Below are 19843 nucleotides of genomic sequence, written 5' to 3'. Positions count from 1 at the left end.
ATATACTATGGGGACGTAAATCTAAATATAGTTCACATGTAAATATAATGGTTCTCTATTTCAATGACATTTGGATATGGATTTTAAAACCCTGAAACGCTATGAGGTTTTTATAACACATGGAAGTCCTTGAAACTTGTCTTGGGGTGGCAGAGCAAGCAATATATGGCCGAAGCATGTCAACAGTCACACCCGAGGAGCAGGGTACTAGAAAAGGTAAAGGGAAAAGAAGTATTTTCCCTTTAATAATATTTTCCTCGAATTGCAAATAAAGACACCTAGAGAAAGGGGCTCGCTCTCAAATAAACCTCGTGGACCCTGTAAACATAGAAAGAACGAGGTTTTAAATTGACTTTGTATTGTCACATAAAGCAAGATGAATATGAACCACAATGAATGGAAAGGGCACTTTTCAGACCAACTGATTGGTGTTCATGGAATAAGGCCCTTCTATAGATGTTTAAAAAAGTAATGCAAAGAGAAAGCGTTTTACCATAAGAAACAGAGAGGCCCAGGTCTTTTTTGCTCCGTGCATTATTCCTGCCAAATTAATTTCCTCCACAAACAACAAAGACTCTAGGGTCAGATAAAATATCATGGGCACACTATCTGAAACATTCCAGTGTTCCATCTAAATTATGTAATGTATCTTCAAATGTAAGAGGTATAAGGAAAAAGGCAGGAAAGACAAACTTGTGACTGATATGGAAGCCTGAATAACATAAGGAATAATGTCTGGGTCGTTACACAACAACAGCTTCTCATTTGAGAGTCACATGCACAAGTACCTGCTAAGCAAAACTGGAGTATGGAAATGGGAGAAGCAAAATCTTTCAAGATCACCCAGAAAGTGCAAACACCGAGAAAAACCTCTGTTGCAGTAAAACAAAGGTTGCGACCTTACAGTGTATATTGTTGTAACTAGCAAAGCTTTGGATACTAGAGCTTGAGGACGTTTAAGAGTGGTTGGAGGTTGAGAGCAGAACTGGAATGTGCTCTGGTCATGACACAACATCGGGCCATGGCCGTATGTCGTCGGCACACTGGATGGGCCAGGAAGTGGTAGCCGATCTCCTGGATCTACATCAGGTGGAGAGAAAGTGATGACTGGCCTAAAAACTCCTCGGCATTGGTAAAATAACCTGTTGAGGGGCCAATGGAACAGGTGCTTCTGATGGAGAAGCGGAGAAAGATCAGCCTGAGCCTAAGGACTGTGGCCTACCCCCCACACCCTTTGCTCTCTTGTTTTCCCACTGAAATGCAAAATCCAAAGCCTGATGACTTTCTATATAGTTGTGTTCTTACAATGTATAAAACGAGTGGACACTCGTAGTGAGACATTTGGCCTCGACTCCCAGAGCGCGGTTGGATTCAGTGTTGATGCTACATTTACTGGATGGTGGGGGGGATGTCAGTTTGGTTAGGAGTGTTGGGAAGTCAACCTCGGTCTCTTCTCGAGATTCCTGTTAGGATGGCGGGAGCCCTTGTGTCTGTACCTCCCCGCTAAATAGACTAAGGGGGTCATTCTGACCCTGGCGGTCTTGGACCGCCAGGGCCTCGAATGACGAAAGCACCGCCAACAGGCTGGCGGTGCTTCAATCCCCATTCCGACCGCGGCGGTAAAGCCGCGGTTGGATTGCCGGGGCCGGCGGTCATCCGCCGTTTTTGCCCCGGCTGGGAGAATCCGCCAGGGCAGCGCTGCAAGCAGCACTGCCCTGGGGATTCTGACCCCCGTACCGCCAGCCTGTTTCTGGCGGTTTTCACCGCCAGGAAGAGGCTGGCGGTAACGGGTGTCCTGGGGCCCCTGCACTGCCCATGCCACTGGGCATGGGCAGTGCAGGGGCCCCCTAACAGGGCCCCGGCATGCTTTTCATTGTCTGCATGGCAGACAGTGAAAAGCGCGACGGGTGCAACTGCACCCGTCGCACCGCCGGCTCCATTCGGAGCCGGCTCCTGTGTTGCGGCCTCATTCCCGCTGGGCCGGCGGGCGCTAACTTGGTTAGCGCCCGCCGGCCCAGCGGGAATGTCAGAATGGGGGCCGCCGAATTTTGGCCGCATGGTGGCCAAATGGCGGTTTCCGCCTGGCGGGCGGTGGTAGCCGCCCGCCAGAGTTGGAATCCCCCCCTAAGTTTATTGGTGAATTTTTAACTATTTGTATTTCTTTCTCTTTTTTTTTCTTTTATGTGTTCTTAACCAGGCACAGGTTGTTATTGCTGCTGGTGGGTTATGGGGAGACACACGTTCTTGGTTGATATTTGTGTTTACCAGAGGGCTGCGGGGACATTGTTCTTTTATGCACAGTGTTACAGGTATTCCATCAAAATGCCCGAATGTGACAACAAAAACGGTCATGTCACAGCACATGTCGAGAAAGATGGTGATGTGCATGTGCATAGACTGCTTTCGGGCCCAAGCACCCCAGGACTCCTGAGTCCCACTTGCGTACTGAATATTGCGATGGGTACAAGTGTGAAACTCCTTACATGAAATGGTTGTGGCCTTAATGGCTACACTAAACCATACAGAGCCAACATCTTCACTAAATGCCACTCGCCTCAGTCTGCATTTCTTCAAGAAACACACATGATGGAGGAGGAGGTACTTAAGTTGTAAATGATATGAGGGGGACATGTGCTTGTGGCAACATACACCTCATATGCAAAAGAAGTAAATATATGGGTGTCCCATAGGGTGCCATTCCAGCATAGATATTCAAGGGCGATTTAGAGGGCAGATACATACTGGTGTATGGTCTTCTGGACTGCATAGAAATGTACACACATGCATCTAATGTGAGTGACAGACATTTCTTCCACACGCTGTGTGGCGCCATTACACCATATATAGATACCCCAATAATTTGGGCAGGTGATTTTAACTGTGTTCAGGATGGCGTCCATCAAGGTTACTCACTAAACCGGGCATGACTGAGGAACTAATAGAAGAAATGAATAATCTGGGCTCGGTTGATGTAAGAAGAATATTGCATGCTAGCAATAGAGGATATTATTATTATTCCGCGGCACACATACAGCAGATTGGACTGCATATTAGTTACACGCAGCCTGATGACAACGATCAAAGTTGCACATTACCTACGTAGATTTTTGTCTGATCACTTCCCACTCCTATTAGAGAATGACAGAGAAACACCAAGTGCTGGTACCAAAATGACGCTTAGGCCCAGAGGCTCTCAGCATCACAACATTTAAAATGGGGATTGGCTCCCCTATTAGCATGTATTTTGAACACAACTGCGAGTCGATGCCGATGGAGCTAATGAATTAGAGGCAATGAAAGTGGTGGTGTTTGGGTATGCAATACGGAACCTGGCAACAACTCCACCATAACTTAATACAGGTGGAGAGGGAGATTACTCAGATCCAGGTTCACATGCGATTTACCATCTTGGGACTAATTCCCTTTTTGATGCAAAACACAGACATGGTGAAAACTAGGATACAGTAGATAAATTCAGCCGTACACCCTACAGACAAAAATTGCATATTGAGGGCGACAGATCAGGTAAAATGTTAGCATGGTTACTTAAACGAGAGAGGCCTCTCCCCATTATATTATCATTAGGAAAGCTGGATGACACTAACGTGGTGTCCTAAACAGCCAAATCAGACCGCATCACAATATTCAGCATTGGCGTATGCTCGAACGTCTCTGCCGTCAGAGAGGGTGCTTGGCCTCCTGCTGGACCTTCCCCCACCAGAACTCAACAGATCAGACAGGTATTCTAGGAGACTGATTCGGAAACAGTTAGTAGACAACTGTTGGAAGTTCATGAGGAATCCCGAAGGCTGGGTGAGCTGCCGAATACTATGAATGAGGCCACTGTCCTCATAATGTTGAAGTGATAAAAAAGTAACCCCTGGGGGGAAGAAGAATTGTCCACCAAACAACACTTTCACAGACACTCAGACACTCCACTGATCAGCCTTAATAAAGGAATCTCTAAAAAAAATTGTTTAATAAATAATCCCATACAAATACAAAAAGTACCCCATTAAAAGGGCCAAACCGGTCAAACACTAAAGAACCAATAAGGCTAGACCAAAACAAATAAACTTAGTTTACTGTGTGCTTGATGCAAGGAATGAACCAACAATCACATTCTCCGCACATGGAGCAAATGGTGGCATCCCGATGGGCTGGAGTACAAAATGTACCCAAAAACATCCTCCTTTTTCAAGGTCGTTGCCAATATGGTGGTAGAAACCTTTCCGCAACATGACATTAAACATGCCCATGTCACAATGGAGGATGTGTTGGGATTGGCTACCTATACCAAGTGAGGAATTCATTACATTCGGGGAAGCAAGTGACACTTTGGTGGTTCATTGTGGACAATTCTTTCAATTTGCAAAACAGACCAATAATGTTAGAGAATATGAACCAACTTCCTAGCGATACCTCATGTATCAGCTATACTTCAAGTGTTGTTGGAGACGGGACTGGGGGGAACCGACATTGCGCTTGTATAAAGCCCTTCAGATACAGGTCGAAACCCCTCCCTGAAAGTTAGACAACAAAGTGAAATTGAACTCCGGAATGGGAAACCAAATGTGCTCAGGTTCAGCTGATAGCCAGTAACATCCCCACAACCAAGCAAGGTAGGATGTCTCATAAGTTATCACCCTGGGTTTAGCACCGAGTAAGCGAAGAACGGCAATTCACTGTCATCAAAACGACTAAAATACGTCAGAAGAGATAAGGCGGCAGCACATGACATAGCACGGTAGGGGGAAATAATTAACTCACTCTCTGCCCTGGCGGTGAAGGAACGGTCAGAGGTTGGGTGGTACTAGCAGCGGTGAGCTCACACGAACACATTTACCTGTACTTTCAAAAGACCCAAAAGTGATTTTAGTGTGAAGTTCGATATTGAGTCCATCCTTGTACCAGTCACCAAGATTGTATGTCATTACGGAATACTATGCACCTCCGGTTATTACATTGTTTGATGTAATGTCAATGTTTGTTTTTTCAAGTTCGGATTATAAAACTCAAATAGATTTTTTTAATTTTTTATAACAAAGTCACGCACTGCTCTCTAACAAAAAGAGCAGGGTTGAATAGACGAGGGCCTCCAGGAAGGAAAGGATGTATAGATGTAGAAGTCCAATTCAAGTTTTAATGACGGGATGTCACTCCCTTGAACAAAAAATATATGTACATTATATTCAAAATGTTTCTTCTAGGTCCCGCTGGAAGAAGGACATCTCTTACAAGCTCTAGTTTCATAATGGTTTTACGGAGGTACAAGGCAGAAAGCATAACCCGTGCACCGGGTATAGGAGAGAGGTAATATTTTTTATGTGCCCGGGTTAAAAGCAGTAATTGCTTACTCTGAGACTATAATATGATGTATCTTTTTCTACTTCACCGTGAACGCTTTTAGCTTGAATAGTGACATGGTTGTAAACTACTTCTTCAATAATCAGGTCAGAGGTTGAAGGGAGTGGTACAAGACCCTAACATCATTGCGTGAAAGGAGGATCCTGTCTTGGTTAAGGAAGACGATCTAGTGTTGCGTGCCCTGCTTTGGCTATTATCATGGTGACACAAGCCATGACTGCCATGCATTATAGGAAGGTATGGAGGGAGAACACATAATGGTGACTGCTGTGGACTGGCTTCTTCAAGGAGTCCACTCTAGGCAAAGGCAAAACAGCACAAACCATTCCAAAGATATTCCACTGATCTGCTCATAGTTCTGCAAAACGACAAAATTTGGTGACTGGTTTAAGCAACGGGGTCTTGCACATTCTACTTGTGTTTTCTGCTTGGGTTGTTTTACTGCCACCATCCTCCCTCCAGTATTAATGTTCACAACCCTGTCTACAGTTTTCACAAGGTAAAACAAACTGTAGCGCAAAAGGCATACGACTTTGACTAGACATAGTTATAATTTTTAATGAGACGATCAATTTTTGACATATCCTATGTCCTGAGGAATACACTTCACTATGTTTGCAGTAATTTTCACTGAAATTAGCTGACTAATATCTGATGGAGTCATTAAATGATATCACAGATGACTGATCAAAATTAACTAATTTTTTATGTGAGTGGCATTATTAATTTTGGTTCTCAGGTTAGGATACACCAGGTAGTTAGCATAACACAGCGGCACTACAGCCCACACGCAAAATTGTCCCCAAAAAGATCGACGCATTTTAGATTAAAACTCTTGTGATCTATTGATAAAGGTCAAACAGGGCTGGAATCTCGATGAAGAGACATTTGACCATCATGAGTCGTCCCAATAGGAACATCTGTGGGGGAAAAAGACTTGACATTTTAAAAACATACCAATGCAACAAGATTTGTGGGGCCTCATACACATTTTGAGTGTGGCATATCCTCTAGTCAGTTTTCCACCAGCAAAATCCCCGATTAAAATAAGGGAAAAACCTTTTACATAGAATTTCTCTGTCTTTTCTTTTTTTGTATAACTAGTACTGGAAGACGATTTGGCTGGTCCCTCTAACCTGTTAGGAGATTGACTGATCAGAAGATACTGGATTTGGGACGATCTGATCAGGACAGGGGAACGACTTACCACATATAAACTATGCTGTGTTATGTACAAATACAGATTTCTGAAGCCACGGGGAACCCCTGCTCTAAAGGGCATAATGAAAATGTCACTTACCCAGTGTACATCTGTTCGTGGCATCAGTCGCAGTAGATTCGCATGTTTTGCAATAGCTCGCCATCTGGTGTTGGGCCGGAGTGTTACAAGTTGTTTTTCTTCGAAGAAGTCTTTCGAGTCACAGGACCGAGTGACTCCTCCTTTTGTCTCCATTGCGCATGGGCGTCGACTCCATCTTCGATTGTTTTTCCCCGCAGAGGGTGAGGTAGGAGTTGAATTGTAGTAATAGTGCCCATGCAATGGAGTGACTAAGTATGCACCTATTTAAGGTTGAGATGATACATATATAAATAGTTGAAGGTAACTTCCAAACTGCTACAGGCTCCCGGGGAGGCGGGTGGGCACATGCGAATCTACTGCGACTGATGCCACAAACAGATGTACACTGGGTAAGTGACATTTTCAGTTCGATGGCATCTGTCGCTGCAGATACGCATGTTTTGCATAGACTAGTAAGCAGTTATCTCCCCAAAAGCGGTGGATCAGCCTGTAGGAGTGGAAGTAGTCTGAAATAATGTTCTTAATACGGCTTGACCTACTGTGGCTTGTTGTGCGGATAACACGTCTACACAGTAGTGCTTGGTGAATGTGTGAGGCGTAAACCATGTGGCTGCCTTACATATTTCTTGCATTGGGATGTTTCCTAGAAAGGCCATGGTAGCACCTTTCTTTCTGGTTGAGTGTGCCCTTGGTGTAATGGGCAGCTGTCGTTTAGCTTTAAGGTAGCAGATTTGGATGCATTTAACTATCCATCTGGCTATACCTTGTTTTGATATTGGGTTTCCTGCATGAGGTTTCTGAAATGCAATAAATAGTTGTTTAGTCTTTCTGCTGTTTTTTGTTCTGTCAATGTAATACATCAATGCTCTTTTGACATCTAATGTATGTAGTGCCCTTTCAGCTACGGTATCTGGCTGTGGAAAGAACACTGGAAGTTCCACTGTTTGATTTAGATGGAACGGTGAAATAACCTTTGGCAAAAATTTAGGATTGGTCCTTAGGACGACCTTATTCTTGTGTAGTTGTATAAAAGGTTCCTGTATTGTAAACGCCTGAATCTCGCTTACTCTTCTTAGGGAAGTAATGGCGATGAGAAATGCCACCTTCCAGGTTAGGAACTGTATTTCGCAGGAGTGCATGGGTTCAAAAGGTGGACCCATAAGTCTAGTTAGGACAACATTTAGGTTCCATGAATGAACAGGTGGTGTTCTTGGTGGTATAATTCTCCTAAGGCCCTCCATGAATGCTTTAATGACTGGTATCTTATATAGGGAAGTTGAATAGGTAGTCTGCAGGTATGCAGATATTGCTGCAAGGTGTATTTTAATGGAAGAGAAAGCCAGGTTAGATTTTTGTAAGTGAAGCAAGTAACCCACTACATGTTCTGGAGTTGTGTGTAATGGTTGTATTTGATTAATATGGCAGTAGCAAACAAACCTCTTCCATTTACTTGCATAGCAGTGCCTGGTGGATGGCCTTCTGGCTTGTTTTATGACTTCCATACATTCTTGGGTAAGTTGTAAGTGCCCGAATTCTAGGATTTCAGGAGCCAGATTGCTAGATTCAGCGATGCTGGATCTGGGTGTCTGATCTTTTGGTTGTGTTGTGTCAACAGATCTGGCCTGTTGGGCAATTTGATGCAGGGTACTACTGATAAGTCTAGCAGCGTTGTGTACCAGGGTTGCCTTGCCCAAGTTGGTGCTATTAATATGAGTTTGAGCTTGTTTTGACTGAGTTTGTTTACCAGGTAAGGAAGGAGAGGGAGAGGAGGAAAAGCGTAAGCAAATATCCCTGACCAGTTCATCCATAGGGCATTGCCTTGGGACTGTTTGTGTGGGTACCTGGATGCGAAGTTTTGGCATTTTGCGTTCTCCTTTGTCGCAAACAAGTCTATCTGAGGTGTTCCCCAGAGTTTGAAATAAGTGTTCAGAATTTGGGGGTGAATTTCCCATTCGTGGACCTGTTGGTGATCTCGAGAGAGATTGTCTGCGAGTTGATTTTGGATCCCTGGTATAAATTGTGCTATTAGGCGAATTTGGTTGTGAATTGCCCAACGCCAAATCTGTTGTGCTAGCAGGCTTAACTGCGTGGAGTGCGTCCCCCCTTGCTTGTTTAGATAATACATTGTTGTCATGTTGTCTGTTTTGACGAGAATGTATTTGTGAACTATTATTGGTTGGGAAGCTTTTAGTGCTTGAAAAACTGCTAGAAGTTCTAGGTGATTTATATGCAGTTTTGTTTGATGTACGTTCCATTGTCCTTGTATGCTGTGTTGATCGAGGTGTGCTCCCCACCCTGTCATGGAAGCATCTGTTGTTATTACGTATTGTGGCACTGGGTCTTGGAAAGGCCGCCGTTTGTTTAAATTTATGTTGTTCCACCACAGAAGCGAGAGGTAAGTTTGGCGGTCTATTAACACCAGATCTAGAAGGTGACCCTGTGCTTGTGACCATTGTGATGCTAGGCACTGTTGTAAGGGCCTCATGTGCAGTCTTGCGTTTGGGACAATGGCTATGCATGAAGACATCATGCCTAGGAGTTGTAGTACCATCTTTGCTTGTATCCTTTGTGTTGGATACATGCGTTGTATGATGGTGTTGAAATTTTGAATTCTTTGTGGACTTGGAGTGGCTACTCCTTTTGATGTGTCTATTATGGCTCCCAGGTATTGTTGTACCTTGCGCGGCAGAATTTTGGATTTTGTGAAATTGACGGTGAACCCTAGTTTGAAGAGGGTTTGTATGATATGATTTGTGTGATTTGAGCACTCTATTAACGAATGGGCCTTGATTAGCCAGTCGTCTAGATATGGGAACACATGTATTTGCTGCCTTCTTATGTGTGCAGCGACTACCGCTAGAAATTTGGTAAAGACTCTTGGTGCGGTTGTTAATCCGAAAGGCAGTACCTTGAATTGGTAATGTATTCCCTTGAATACAAACCTTAGGTATTTCCTGTGCGATGGGTGTATTGGTATATGGAAATAAGCATCCTTGAGGTCTAAAGTTGCCATGTAGTCGTGTAGTTTTAGCAATGGCAATACTTCTTGTAGTGTGACCATGTGAAAGTGATCTGATTTGATGAAAGTGTTCACTACTCTGAGGTCTAGGATTGGTCTCAGCGTTTTGTCCTTCTTTGGTATCAGAAAGTACAGTGAGTAAACTCCTGTGTTTATTTGTGTGTTTGGCACTAATTCGATTGCATTCTTTTGCAATAGTGCCTGCACTTCTATCTCCAGGAGATTGGAATGGTGTGTTGTCAAATTTTGTGCTTTTGGTGGTATGTTTGGAGGGAATTGTAGAAATTCTATGCAATAACCATGTTGGATAATTGCTAGAACCCAAGTGTCTGTAGTGATTTCCTCCCATGCTTTGTAATAATAACTTATTCTTCCCCCCACTGGTGTTGTGTGGAGGGGGTGAGTGACATGTGAGTCACTGTTTAGTAGTAGGGGTTTTGGGGCTCTGAAATCTTCCTCTATTACTATTCCTAGGGAATTGCCCTCCTCTATATTGTCCCCGAAAACCTCCTCTATACTGTCCCTGGTAACTGGACGGTGTTGCTTGTGAGGTGCTGGCTTGTGTGCTCTGACCCCGAAACCCCCCTCTAAAGGGTGTTTTACGGAATGTGCTGTAATTCCCTCTGCTCTGCGGGGAGTAGAGTGCGCCCATGGCTTTGGCAGTGTCCGTATCTTTTTTGAGTTTCTCAATCGCTGTGTCCACTTCTGGACCGAACAGTTCTTTTTCGTTAAAAGGCATATTGAGAACTGCTTGTTGAATCTCTGGTTTAAATCCAGACGTTCGGAGCCATGCATGCCTTCTGATAGTTACAGATGTATTAATTGTCCGTGCAGCTGTATCTGCAGCGTCCATGGAGGAGCGGATCTGGTTGTTGGAAATGGTCTGTCCCTCCTCAACCACTTGTTTTGCCCTATTTTGTAAGTCCTTGGGCAGGTGTTCAATGAGATGTTGCATCTCGTCCCAGTGGGCTCTGTCATAGCGCGCAAGTAGTGCCTGGGAGTTTGCGATGCGCCACTGGTTTGCAGCTTGTGCTGCGACTCTCTTACCAGCTGCATCGAACTTGCGGCTTTCTTTATCTGGGGGTGGTGCATCTCCAGATGTGTGGGAGTTGGCCCTTTTCCTAGCTGCTCCTACAACGACAGAGTCTGGTGGCAGCTGTGTAGTGATAAAAACCGGGTCTGTAGGAGGCGCCTTATACTTTTTTTCCACCCTTGGTGTGATTGCCCTACTTTTGACCGGCTCCTTAAAGATTTCTTTTGCGTGCCGGAGCATACCAGGGAGCATAGGCAGGCTTTGGTATGAGCTGTGGGTGGAGGAGAGTGTGTTGAATAAAAAATCATCCTCGACCTGTTCTGAGTGGAGGCTTACGTTGTGAAATTGTGCTGCTCTAGCCACCACTTGAGAATACGCGGTGCTGTCCTCTGGTGGAGATGGCTTCGTAGGGTATGCCTCCGGACTGTTATCTGACACTGGGGCGTCGTATAGGTCCCATGCGTCTTGATATTGGTCACCGTGGCTTATGGTGGTGTGAGCTGGGGAGTGTGATGGAGTTTGTGCTGGTGAGACGTTAATCACGGGCGGAGGAGAGGGTGGTGGGGTAACTCTTTTCACCACTTTTGGTTGTGGTGTCTGTTCAGTTTGGAACTCCAACCTTCTCTTTCTTCTAATGGGGGGAAGGGTGCTTATTTTTCCTGTCCCCTGCTGTATGAAAATACGCTTTTGCGTATGGTCCACATCAGTTGATTGTAGCTCTTCCTCAAACCTATGCTTTTGCATTTGGGAGGTTAGCGAGTGCTCTTCTGTATAAGAGCCTGAAGCTGGGTCGCTTGTTTGTTTCGGGACCGAAACCCTGTCTGCGTGTTTTTTCGGCTCCGAGGTGACTTTTTTCTTTTTCGGGTCCGAAACCTCTCGGCGTCGATCTTCTTCGGTGCCGCTGTCTCGGCGTCGAGCCGTGTCCACACCGGCATCTCGGTGTCGAGGCTTGTCTCCAGCACTTTCTCGGTCCCGAGAAGGCTGCGTGCCGGTGTCTCGACCGGAGTCGGACGATCTCGGCACTGTTTGGGCCTTTTTCGGTGCCGACGGTCGGTCACCGAATTTATGGGTGGAGCCATGGCCTGATGGCAGTGGCGTCCCCTGGGCCTTGTAAATCTTCCTCTGTGTGGTTTTCGACGTCTTACTCACGGTTTGTGTATCGTCGAATCCTTCGGAGTCCGATTCTTGGATCGAAAAGGATCCCTCCTCTTCTTGTGTTCCTCGAACTCCCGGTGGGCTGTCGGCGCGGACGCCATCTGAAGTCTTCTGGCTCGACGGTCTCGGAGAGTTTTTCGGGACCGGAACGCACGACAGGCCTCGCAGGTGTCTTCGCTGTGCTCAGGTGACAGGCACAGGTTACAGACCAAGTGTTGGTCTGTATAGGGGTATTTATTGTGGCATTTGGGGCAGAAACAGAACGGGGTCCGTTCCATCGGCGTTCTTCAGCACGCGGTCGGGCCGACCAGGCCCCGACGGGGGATCGAAAAACTACCCCGAAGGGCACCGGAGCTCTTCGATCTTCGATGCGGTGTTGAATCTAACTACGCCGATCCCGAACGCAACAATACCGACGAAAATCTTCCGAAATTAGCTATCTTTCCGTTCCGAAACTCGGAGCGACAGGAACACGTCTGAACCCGATGGCGGAAAAAAAACAATCGAAGATGGAGTCGACGCCCATGCGCAATGGAGACAAAAGGAGGAGTCACTCTGTCCCGTGACTCGAAAGACTTCTTCGAAGAAAAATAACTTGTAACACTCCGGCCCAACACCAGATGGCGAGCTATTGCAAAACATGCGTATCTACAGCGACAGATGCCATCGAACATATGTTTCTTTCTCAAAAAGTAGCCTTGCATGCTTTTAGTTGTAATAAATGGCAGTGACCCGAATTACTGTCCTTGGCGGATTCTGTCTGGGCTCACCCACTGGACACTCTCCTCGCTCTTTCTGTGCAGCTAGGCCATGAGGCAACTCACATGTGTCACATAGACATTGCAGAGAACTCCACTGATGCGCAGAGAGACCAGTCCAACCGATTTACCACAGAACCAGTCACCATGTTGGATCTACAGAGGAGGAAGAGAAAAGGAAATATCAGTGTGAGAGAAAGGCAAACATGGAAGAATCGTATTGAGGGTATGTGAGCAAAAGAAAAGGAGGGGGCAGCAACGAAGGAAGAGAAAAGTAAGATGGAGAAATATAAGGGGAAGGGAACAGGAGAGACATAAGGAGAGAAGGCTCACGAGGAAAAGGGATGGGCAAAAACAGAGATGGGTAGGGTAATAAAGAAGATGTAAAGAAGAAAATGAAGGGAAAAGGACAAGACGAATGGAGATGAGAGGTGAAGGAAATGAAGGATGAGTGGAACTAAGAGTGAGAAACATGTGAGGCAGCGAATGGAGACAGGAATGGATGGAAAATTACCCTTTAACGTTTTCAGGGAAGGAAGTACAAACTAAGTCAGGTAAAAAAAAAAAAAACTGTTGTTTATGTAGAAGGTCAACTAACATAGAAACAAGTGATTGCACTATTGAAAAAATGACAAAAGCACACATGCACTACCACATTCCATTAGAAGACACAACAGTGATATTACAGCAGGTTCAGGTTGGTGCCAAAGACAATAGAAACATGGTGACACCTCTTTGGGCCAAATTGGCCTTAAAAAGGCTAGTGATGAGCGAGAAGTTCCTACCAAATGCAACAAATGATGTGGATAAGAATGTTTCCACCAAATACTTTTAAACAATTAAAAAGGCATGCAAAGCAAACAACAGACAATACTAAACTGAGTCAAATGCTAAAAATCATCAATATCCCAGGAAAAGCAAACGATGAACATACAGTCCGAGCCTTCAAAGCAAAAATGTTGCCCCCTGGAATTATTGTACAATAATGCTTGGTCAGCAGTTGAAATATGTCCAAGATCTATACACAACCTCATAACAAACAACAGACTTCCCCTTCACCACAGAGGTCTGGATTGCTCTCTTCACTGGTAGGTGCTCTGGAGCCCCTTGTGTTTCTACCCGGCACTCTTACTTGCACTAAAAGGGCACATGAATGCAGTTGTTCATAGAAAGGTACTTCCTAACAGGCCTCACAGTGGCACAGAATGAAAGCGGTGAGACCGTGGGGTGCAGTCACACTTTCCAGCACTGTTAATCTCAAGAGAGTTGCCTACTGCCACACACTTGTCCAGCCAACAACTTCATAGACTTCTTCTCCACCCCTCATGACACATACATTCTTCACCTTCACTCACTCCTCATAGCTGAACATTAATCACGTTTGAGGATAGTACCACCATCTCCTCAAAGGAATTTATAAGATCCTGAAAATCTTCAAATGCATATACAGCCTCCCAATTACCATCGCACAAAAAGGGCAACTGCCTTGACACAATACTTCAACATGGCCTTTAAATCTCATACATCACCCTTAAAGTATTACTATGTGTGAATCACTATCTCCCCACTCACCATCCAACACCCCACTCCCCGTTACCAGCCCGACATGCAAAACTACTATACATTGATGCCATCGAAAAAAAAATCCTCTCAAGCACTTTCAAATCACATTGAAAGATAACTCCTACAACAATCCCCAACTCCGTGCAAACCAGGTCTTCCAGCACCCTGGAAGACAGCATTATTCTGACTGTAGAACCACGTGTCCCTCTTAAAATACAAGAACAGACAGTGCATAAACCTATGATTTACAAATCACCTTGCAAAATTACAAATGGTTTGCCACCACCTTAAAAGCAGCCTTGTGCACAAAACATTCACCAGATTTACTACTATATCTCAAGCAAGCACGCACAGAATACCACAAGTAATATTTACAACTAAGGAAAATTATTTAAAAAAAGAAAGTACCAGAATCTGTAAAAAGCTCAAAAGAGCTTTTAAAAAGGGTGTAAAGGTTTATTAACCTTAGTGCAGTGGAAAGGCGGTAACATCTCTCCTCTAAAGGAAATCCTTTGTGCTGCCTTCCCATGCCCAAGTTAAGCTCAGCAGCAGGAGGGCAGAACATCTCTGGGGTCGGCCGCAGCACTGGCTTGCACGCCGACCTTGCAAGGTTGCACAGGCAGAAATAGGGAATCCTCTGAGGAACCCCCAAAGTACACTGTATCAGGCAACTAATGCTACAATCGGTGTAGTTGCATGATAACAATATGTCTGATACCAAACATGACTATGTTCGGTGAAGCAGGAATGTAGGTGGACATCTCGTGATCACCAGTGTCCACTATATTCCTTAAAATGGCTTCCCCGCACTTACAAAGCCTAGAAAATGAAATGGAGTTTGGGGTTTGTTGGGGTACCTCTGTTCATGCAGGGGTACCCTCACATTTTGAACCATGGACCCTGCCCTTGGGCTGAAGGGCCTACCTTAGGAGTGACTCACAGGTACAAGGTCAAAGTGCAGTGATCACAATATAAGGTAAATCTTATATCTGGGGCAAAAGGGGCATGGACCATTTCACACAGGCTGCAATGGCAGGCCTGTAGACACAGTTTGCATGGACTCCAGTGGGTGGCATAATTCATGCAGCAGTCCATGGGGGACCCCCGGTGTACCAATGCCCTGGCTACTTAAGTACCATATACTAGGGACTTACTGGGATACACCAGTATGCCAATTGTAGGATGTAAGACGTACTTACTATCCAAATTTAGGGGAGAGGACACTGACACTGGGGTCCTGGTTAGCACGTTCCCAGTATACTACAGTCAAGACACACTGACACCAGGCAAAAAGAGGGGGTAACCATATCAGAAAGATCCTACTTTCCTACAGCTATCACACCATACATACTTCACTTTACCCCATTTCACTCTACTCTGTACCATTCAACACTATGCCACTCCACACTGCGTCACTGCACTCTACTCTGCACCACTCCACTCTATGCAACTTCACTCAATGCTTATCTGCTCTACACCACTCTACTCTATGCCAGTGTACTCTACCCCACACTACTCTCTTATGCATCACTGTACTCTTCGCCACTGCACTCTACACCATTCCACTCTGTGCTACTCTACTCTGTAACACTGCACTCTATGCCAATGCACTCTACTCTGTACCACTCCACTCTATGCCAATCCACCCTACGCCACTCTACACTACTCTGCACTTTATGCCACTCTACACCACTGTAATTTACCATGCACCACTCCACTGAAACAATCTACTATACATCTGCACTCAGTGCTACAATATTCTTCTGTGCAAAATCCATGCCACAGCACTATACGTCACTCCACTCTACCCCACTCTGTTCTACTCTGCTCCACTCTACTCTATGCCACTGCTATCTACCACTCTATGGCACTGCACACCATGCCAATGCACTCTATGACACTATACTATACATCACTGAACTCTAAGTCTATTCTGCACCACTGTACTCTACGCCACTGCACTCTTCCCTGCACCACTCCACTGCACTGTACTCTGCAACACTGCACACTCTGCCACTGAACTCTATGCCACTCTTCACTGTACTCTATAGCACTGCACTCTCCACCAATACACTGTACATCACTACACTTTACGCCTCTCTACTCTGCATCACTCCACTCTATGCCACTGCACTCTAAGCCAATCCACTCTAAGTAACCCTAATCTACTGTACACCACTGCACTATATGACACTGCACTCTACTCTGCAACAATCTACTCTACACTCTTCTATTCTACTCTATGCCACTCCACTGCAACCTACCCTGCGCCACTCCACGACACTGTATTCTAAACCACTGTGTTCAACGCCAACGGACTCTACACTACTTGACCCAAAACACACTACACCATTGCACTCTACATCACTTTACTAGGCACCACTCTAGGCACTCCATTGTACATCAATGCACTCTACTCTACACCACTGCAGTCTACAATACTCTACTCTGCAACACTGCACTCTCCACCACTGAACTCTATGCCACTCTACTCTGCACAATTCTACTCTGTCACTGCACTCTACTGTGCACTTATCTAAGCCATTCTACTGCACTCTATGCCACTCTAGTCTACTGTGCACCACTTCACTCTGACACTGCACTCCACACCACTTTGCTGTACGCTTCTCTACTCTAAATCACTGTACTCTCTGCCAGTGCACTCTACCCTACTCTACTATGTACCACTGCACTCTACACCACTCCAGTCTAGGCCACTCCACTCTATGCCACTCTACTCTGCAACACTGGACTCTATTTCACTACACTCTACGCCACTATTCTCTGTCACTGTCCTCTACTCCGCACCACAACACTCTACCCTGAACCACTGTACTCTGCGCCACTTCACTTTAAGAAAAAATCCACTGCGCCACTTCACTCTGCGCTGTGTGCAACTGTGCTCTAGAGCACTACTCTATGCCAGTGCACTCTACCCTGCACTACTTCTGTCTATGCCATGTCACTCTACTCCTAAACAATCTACTCTATGCCACTGCACTCTATGCCAATGCACTTCACTGCAAGCTAAGCCAGTGCACTCAATACTGCGCCGGTCTAGGCCACTCTAGTCTACTCTGCACCACTTTACTCTATGCCACTGCACTCTATGCCATTCTGCTCTAAACCACCCCTTTCTATGCCAATGCACTTATTAGAAATGGGGTCTCTAGTTGGCAGTTGGTTTTCACCGTGTCCGAGTAGGGACCCTCACTCTAGTCAGGATAAGGGAGATACCCGCTCAGATAACCCCTGCTCACCCCCTTGGCAGCTTGGCCCAAGCAGTCAGACTTATCTCAGAAGCAATGTGTAAAGCATTTGCACATAACACACAGTAATAAGTGAAAACACTACAAAAGGACACCACACCAGTTTTAGAAAAATAGCCAATATTTATCTATATAAAACAAGACTAAATACGATAAAAATCCAACATACAGTAATAAAAATATGAATTCTGCAAGATTTACTCAAAAATGCAGTTCCTTGAAGTCAATAGCTCCACCTGGGGCTATCACAGCGTCATGATCAGCAAAACCAACAGTTCAGGCTGGCCGTGGCGTTCCAGGCCAGCTACGGTGTCGGGAAGACCCACAAACAGTACCTTGGATTTGCAGGGCGTTGTGATCCTCGTGGGGAGCTCCGGAGAGCGACGTCGCGGTGTCGGCTCCGGAGTCGGTGCAGGAGTCGTCGGGTGCTTGAGGTCACACACGTTGCAGATCGAACTCCAGGCTGATGAAGTCAGGTGCGTTGGCGTGGATGGCATCAGGGCTGCGGTTCAAAGCGGGACAATGCAACGCACGGTGCCCACATGTCATGGTGCAGGCAGCAGCTCAGTGATGGCGTCCAGCGGCGTTGGTGAGACCAGGGCTGGGGTGTGAAGTGGGGCAGTGGAACGTGCCGTGTTCACAGGTCACGGTGCAGGCAGCGGCATCGTCGTTGCTGAAGCGTTGTCGTCAGTAGGCTCAAGCCAGCGGTGCGGGCGGAACAGTGCTTCATGACCCTCATGAGCGGTGTCCACAGGCCACGGTGCAGGCAGGATGCCTGGTGACGACACAGGAGTCGATGGTGCTGGCGTCGGTGGACCGGGGCTGCGGTGCGGGATGGGATGGTGCTTCGTGTACCTCACGAGCAGTGTCCACAGGCCATGATGCAGAGAGCGGCGCCGGTGTCAGCAGGAGCGGCGGCGTCGGGGATGCCCAGGCTGCGGTGTGAGTAGGCGATGCCTGAGTGCAGGTCCCACAGGTCACGGTGCGAGCAGCGGCTCAGTGAAGTTGTCCGTGGACAGCATCGGGGAGACCAGGGTCACAGTACGAAGCGGGGCAATGCGACTCCTTGTGGCGTCGGCAGGTCATGGTGCAGGCCAGCGGCGTCGTTGGCAGCGTCACTGTGGTTTCTCCTCTTGAACAGCACAAAACACACAGTTCCCAGTGCTGCAGGACGAGGAAACTAAAGTCTTTGGTGTCCCTGAAACTTCCAGCAGGAGGCAAGCTCTACTCCAAGCCCTAGGAGAATTTTCTCAAGCAGGACACACAGCAAAGTTCACCCTTTACACTCTTTTTAGGCAGAAGCAGCAACTGCAGGCCAGTCCAGCAAAGCAGCACAGCAAAGGGACAGTACTCCTCCTTCAGCTCTTCAGCTCTTCTCCTTGCAAAGGTTCCTCTTGATTCCAGAAAGATTCTAAAAGTCTGGGGTTTTGTATCTTCTTCTTATACCCAGTTCTGCCTTTGAAGTTGGCAAACTTCAAAGCAAAATCTCAAGTGTTTGCAAGATCCTTCCTTGTCCAGGCCAAGCACCAGACACTCACCAGGGGGTCGGAGATGGCATTGTGTGAGGGCAGTCACACTCCTTTCAGGTGTGAGTGACCACTCCTCCCCTCCAGCACAGATGGCTAATCAAGATATGCAGGCTACACCCCAGCCCCCTTTTTGTCACTGTCTAGAGGAGAGGTGTTAACAGCCAAATTGTCAAACTGACCCAGACAAGGAACCCACAAACAGGCAGTGTCACAGAATGGATTAAGCAAGAAAATGCCTACTTTCTAAAAGTGGCATTTTCAAACTAAAAATCTAAAAACCAACTTCACTAAAAGATGTATTTTTAAATTGTGAGGTCAGAGACCCTAAACTCCACATTTTTATCTGCTCTCAAAGAGAATCTGCACTTTAAGGATATTTAAAGGCAGCCCCCATGTTAACCTATGAGAGAGATAGGCCTTGCACAGTGAAAACCGAATTTGCCAGTATTTCACTGTTAGGACATATAAAACACACTAGTATATGTCCTACCTTAAACATACACTGCACCCTGCCCATGGGGCTACCTAGGGCCTAACTTAGGGGTGCCTTACATGTAGTAAAAGGGAAGGCTGAGGCCTGGCAAGTGGGTACACTTGCCAAGTCAAATTGGCAGTTTAAAACTGCACACACAGACAATGGCAGGTCTGAGTCATGTTTACAGGGCTACTAATGTGGGTGGCACAACCAGTGCTGCAGGCCCACTAGCAGCATTTGATTCACAGGCCCTGGGCACCTCTAGGGCACGTTACTAGGGCCTTATTAGTAAATAAAATATGGCAATTATGGATAAACCAATCCACAGTACAATTTATATGGGGAGCACTTGCACGTTAGCACCGATTGGCAGTG

The 19843-nt window shown here is 46.1% G+C and overlaps 1 protein-coding gene across 1 annotated transcript in view; it reads right to left on the bottom strand.

Annotated features, from left to right (window-relative positions):
- The window catches only part of SMPD2 (sphingomyelin phosphodiesterase 2), a 136641-nt gene that overhangs the window by 56708 nt on the left and 60090 nt on the right, over positions 1-19843 (bottom strand). Inside the window, exon 6 of the mRNA XM_069238775.1 lies at positions 12699-12788. Coding sequence (XP_069094876.1) covers positions 12699-12788 — 90 coding nt within the window. The remainder of the gene's footprint in view (positions 1-12698; positions 12789-19843) is intronic.

The sequence above is a fragment of the Pleurodeles waltl genome, chromosome 6 (genome assembly GCF_031143425.1).
Source record: "Pleurodeles waltl isolate 20211129_DDA chromosome 6, aPleWal1.hap1.20221129, whole genome shotgun sequence".
Taxonomy (NCBI): domain Eukaryota; kingdom Metazoa; phylum Chordata; class Amphibia; order Caudata; family Salamandridae; genus Pleurodeles; species Pleurodeles waltl.
The sequence above is the reverse complement of the archived record's forward strand: the minus strand, read 5'-3'. Positions and strand labels throughout refer to the sequence as shown.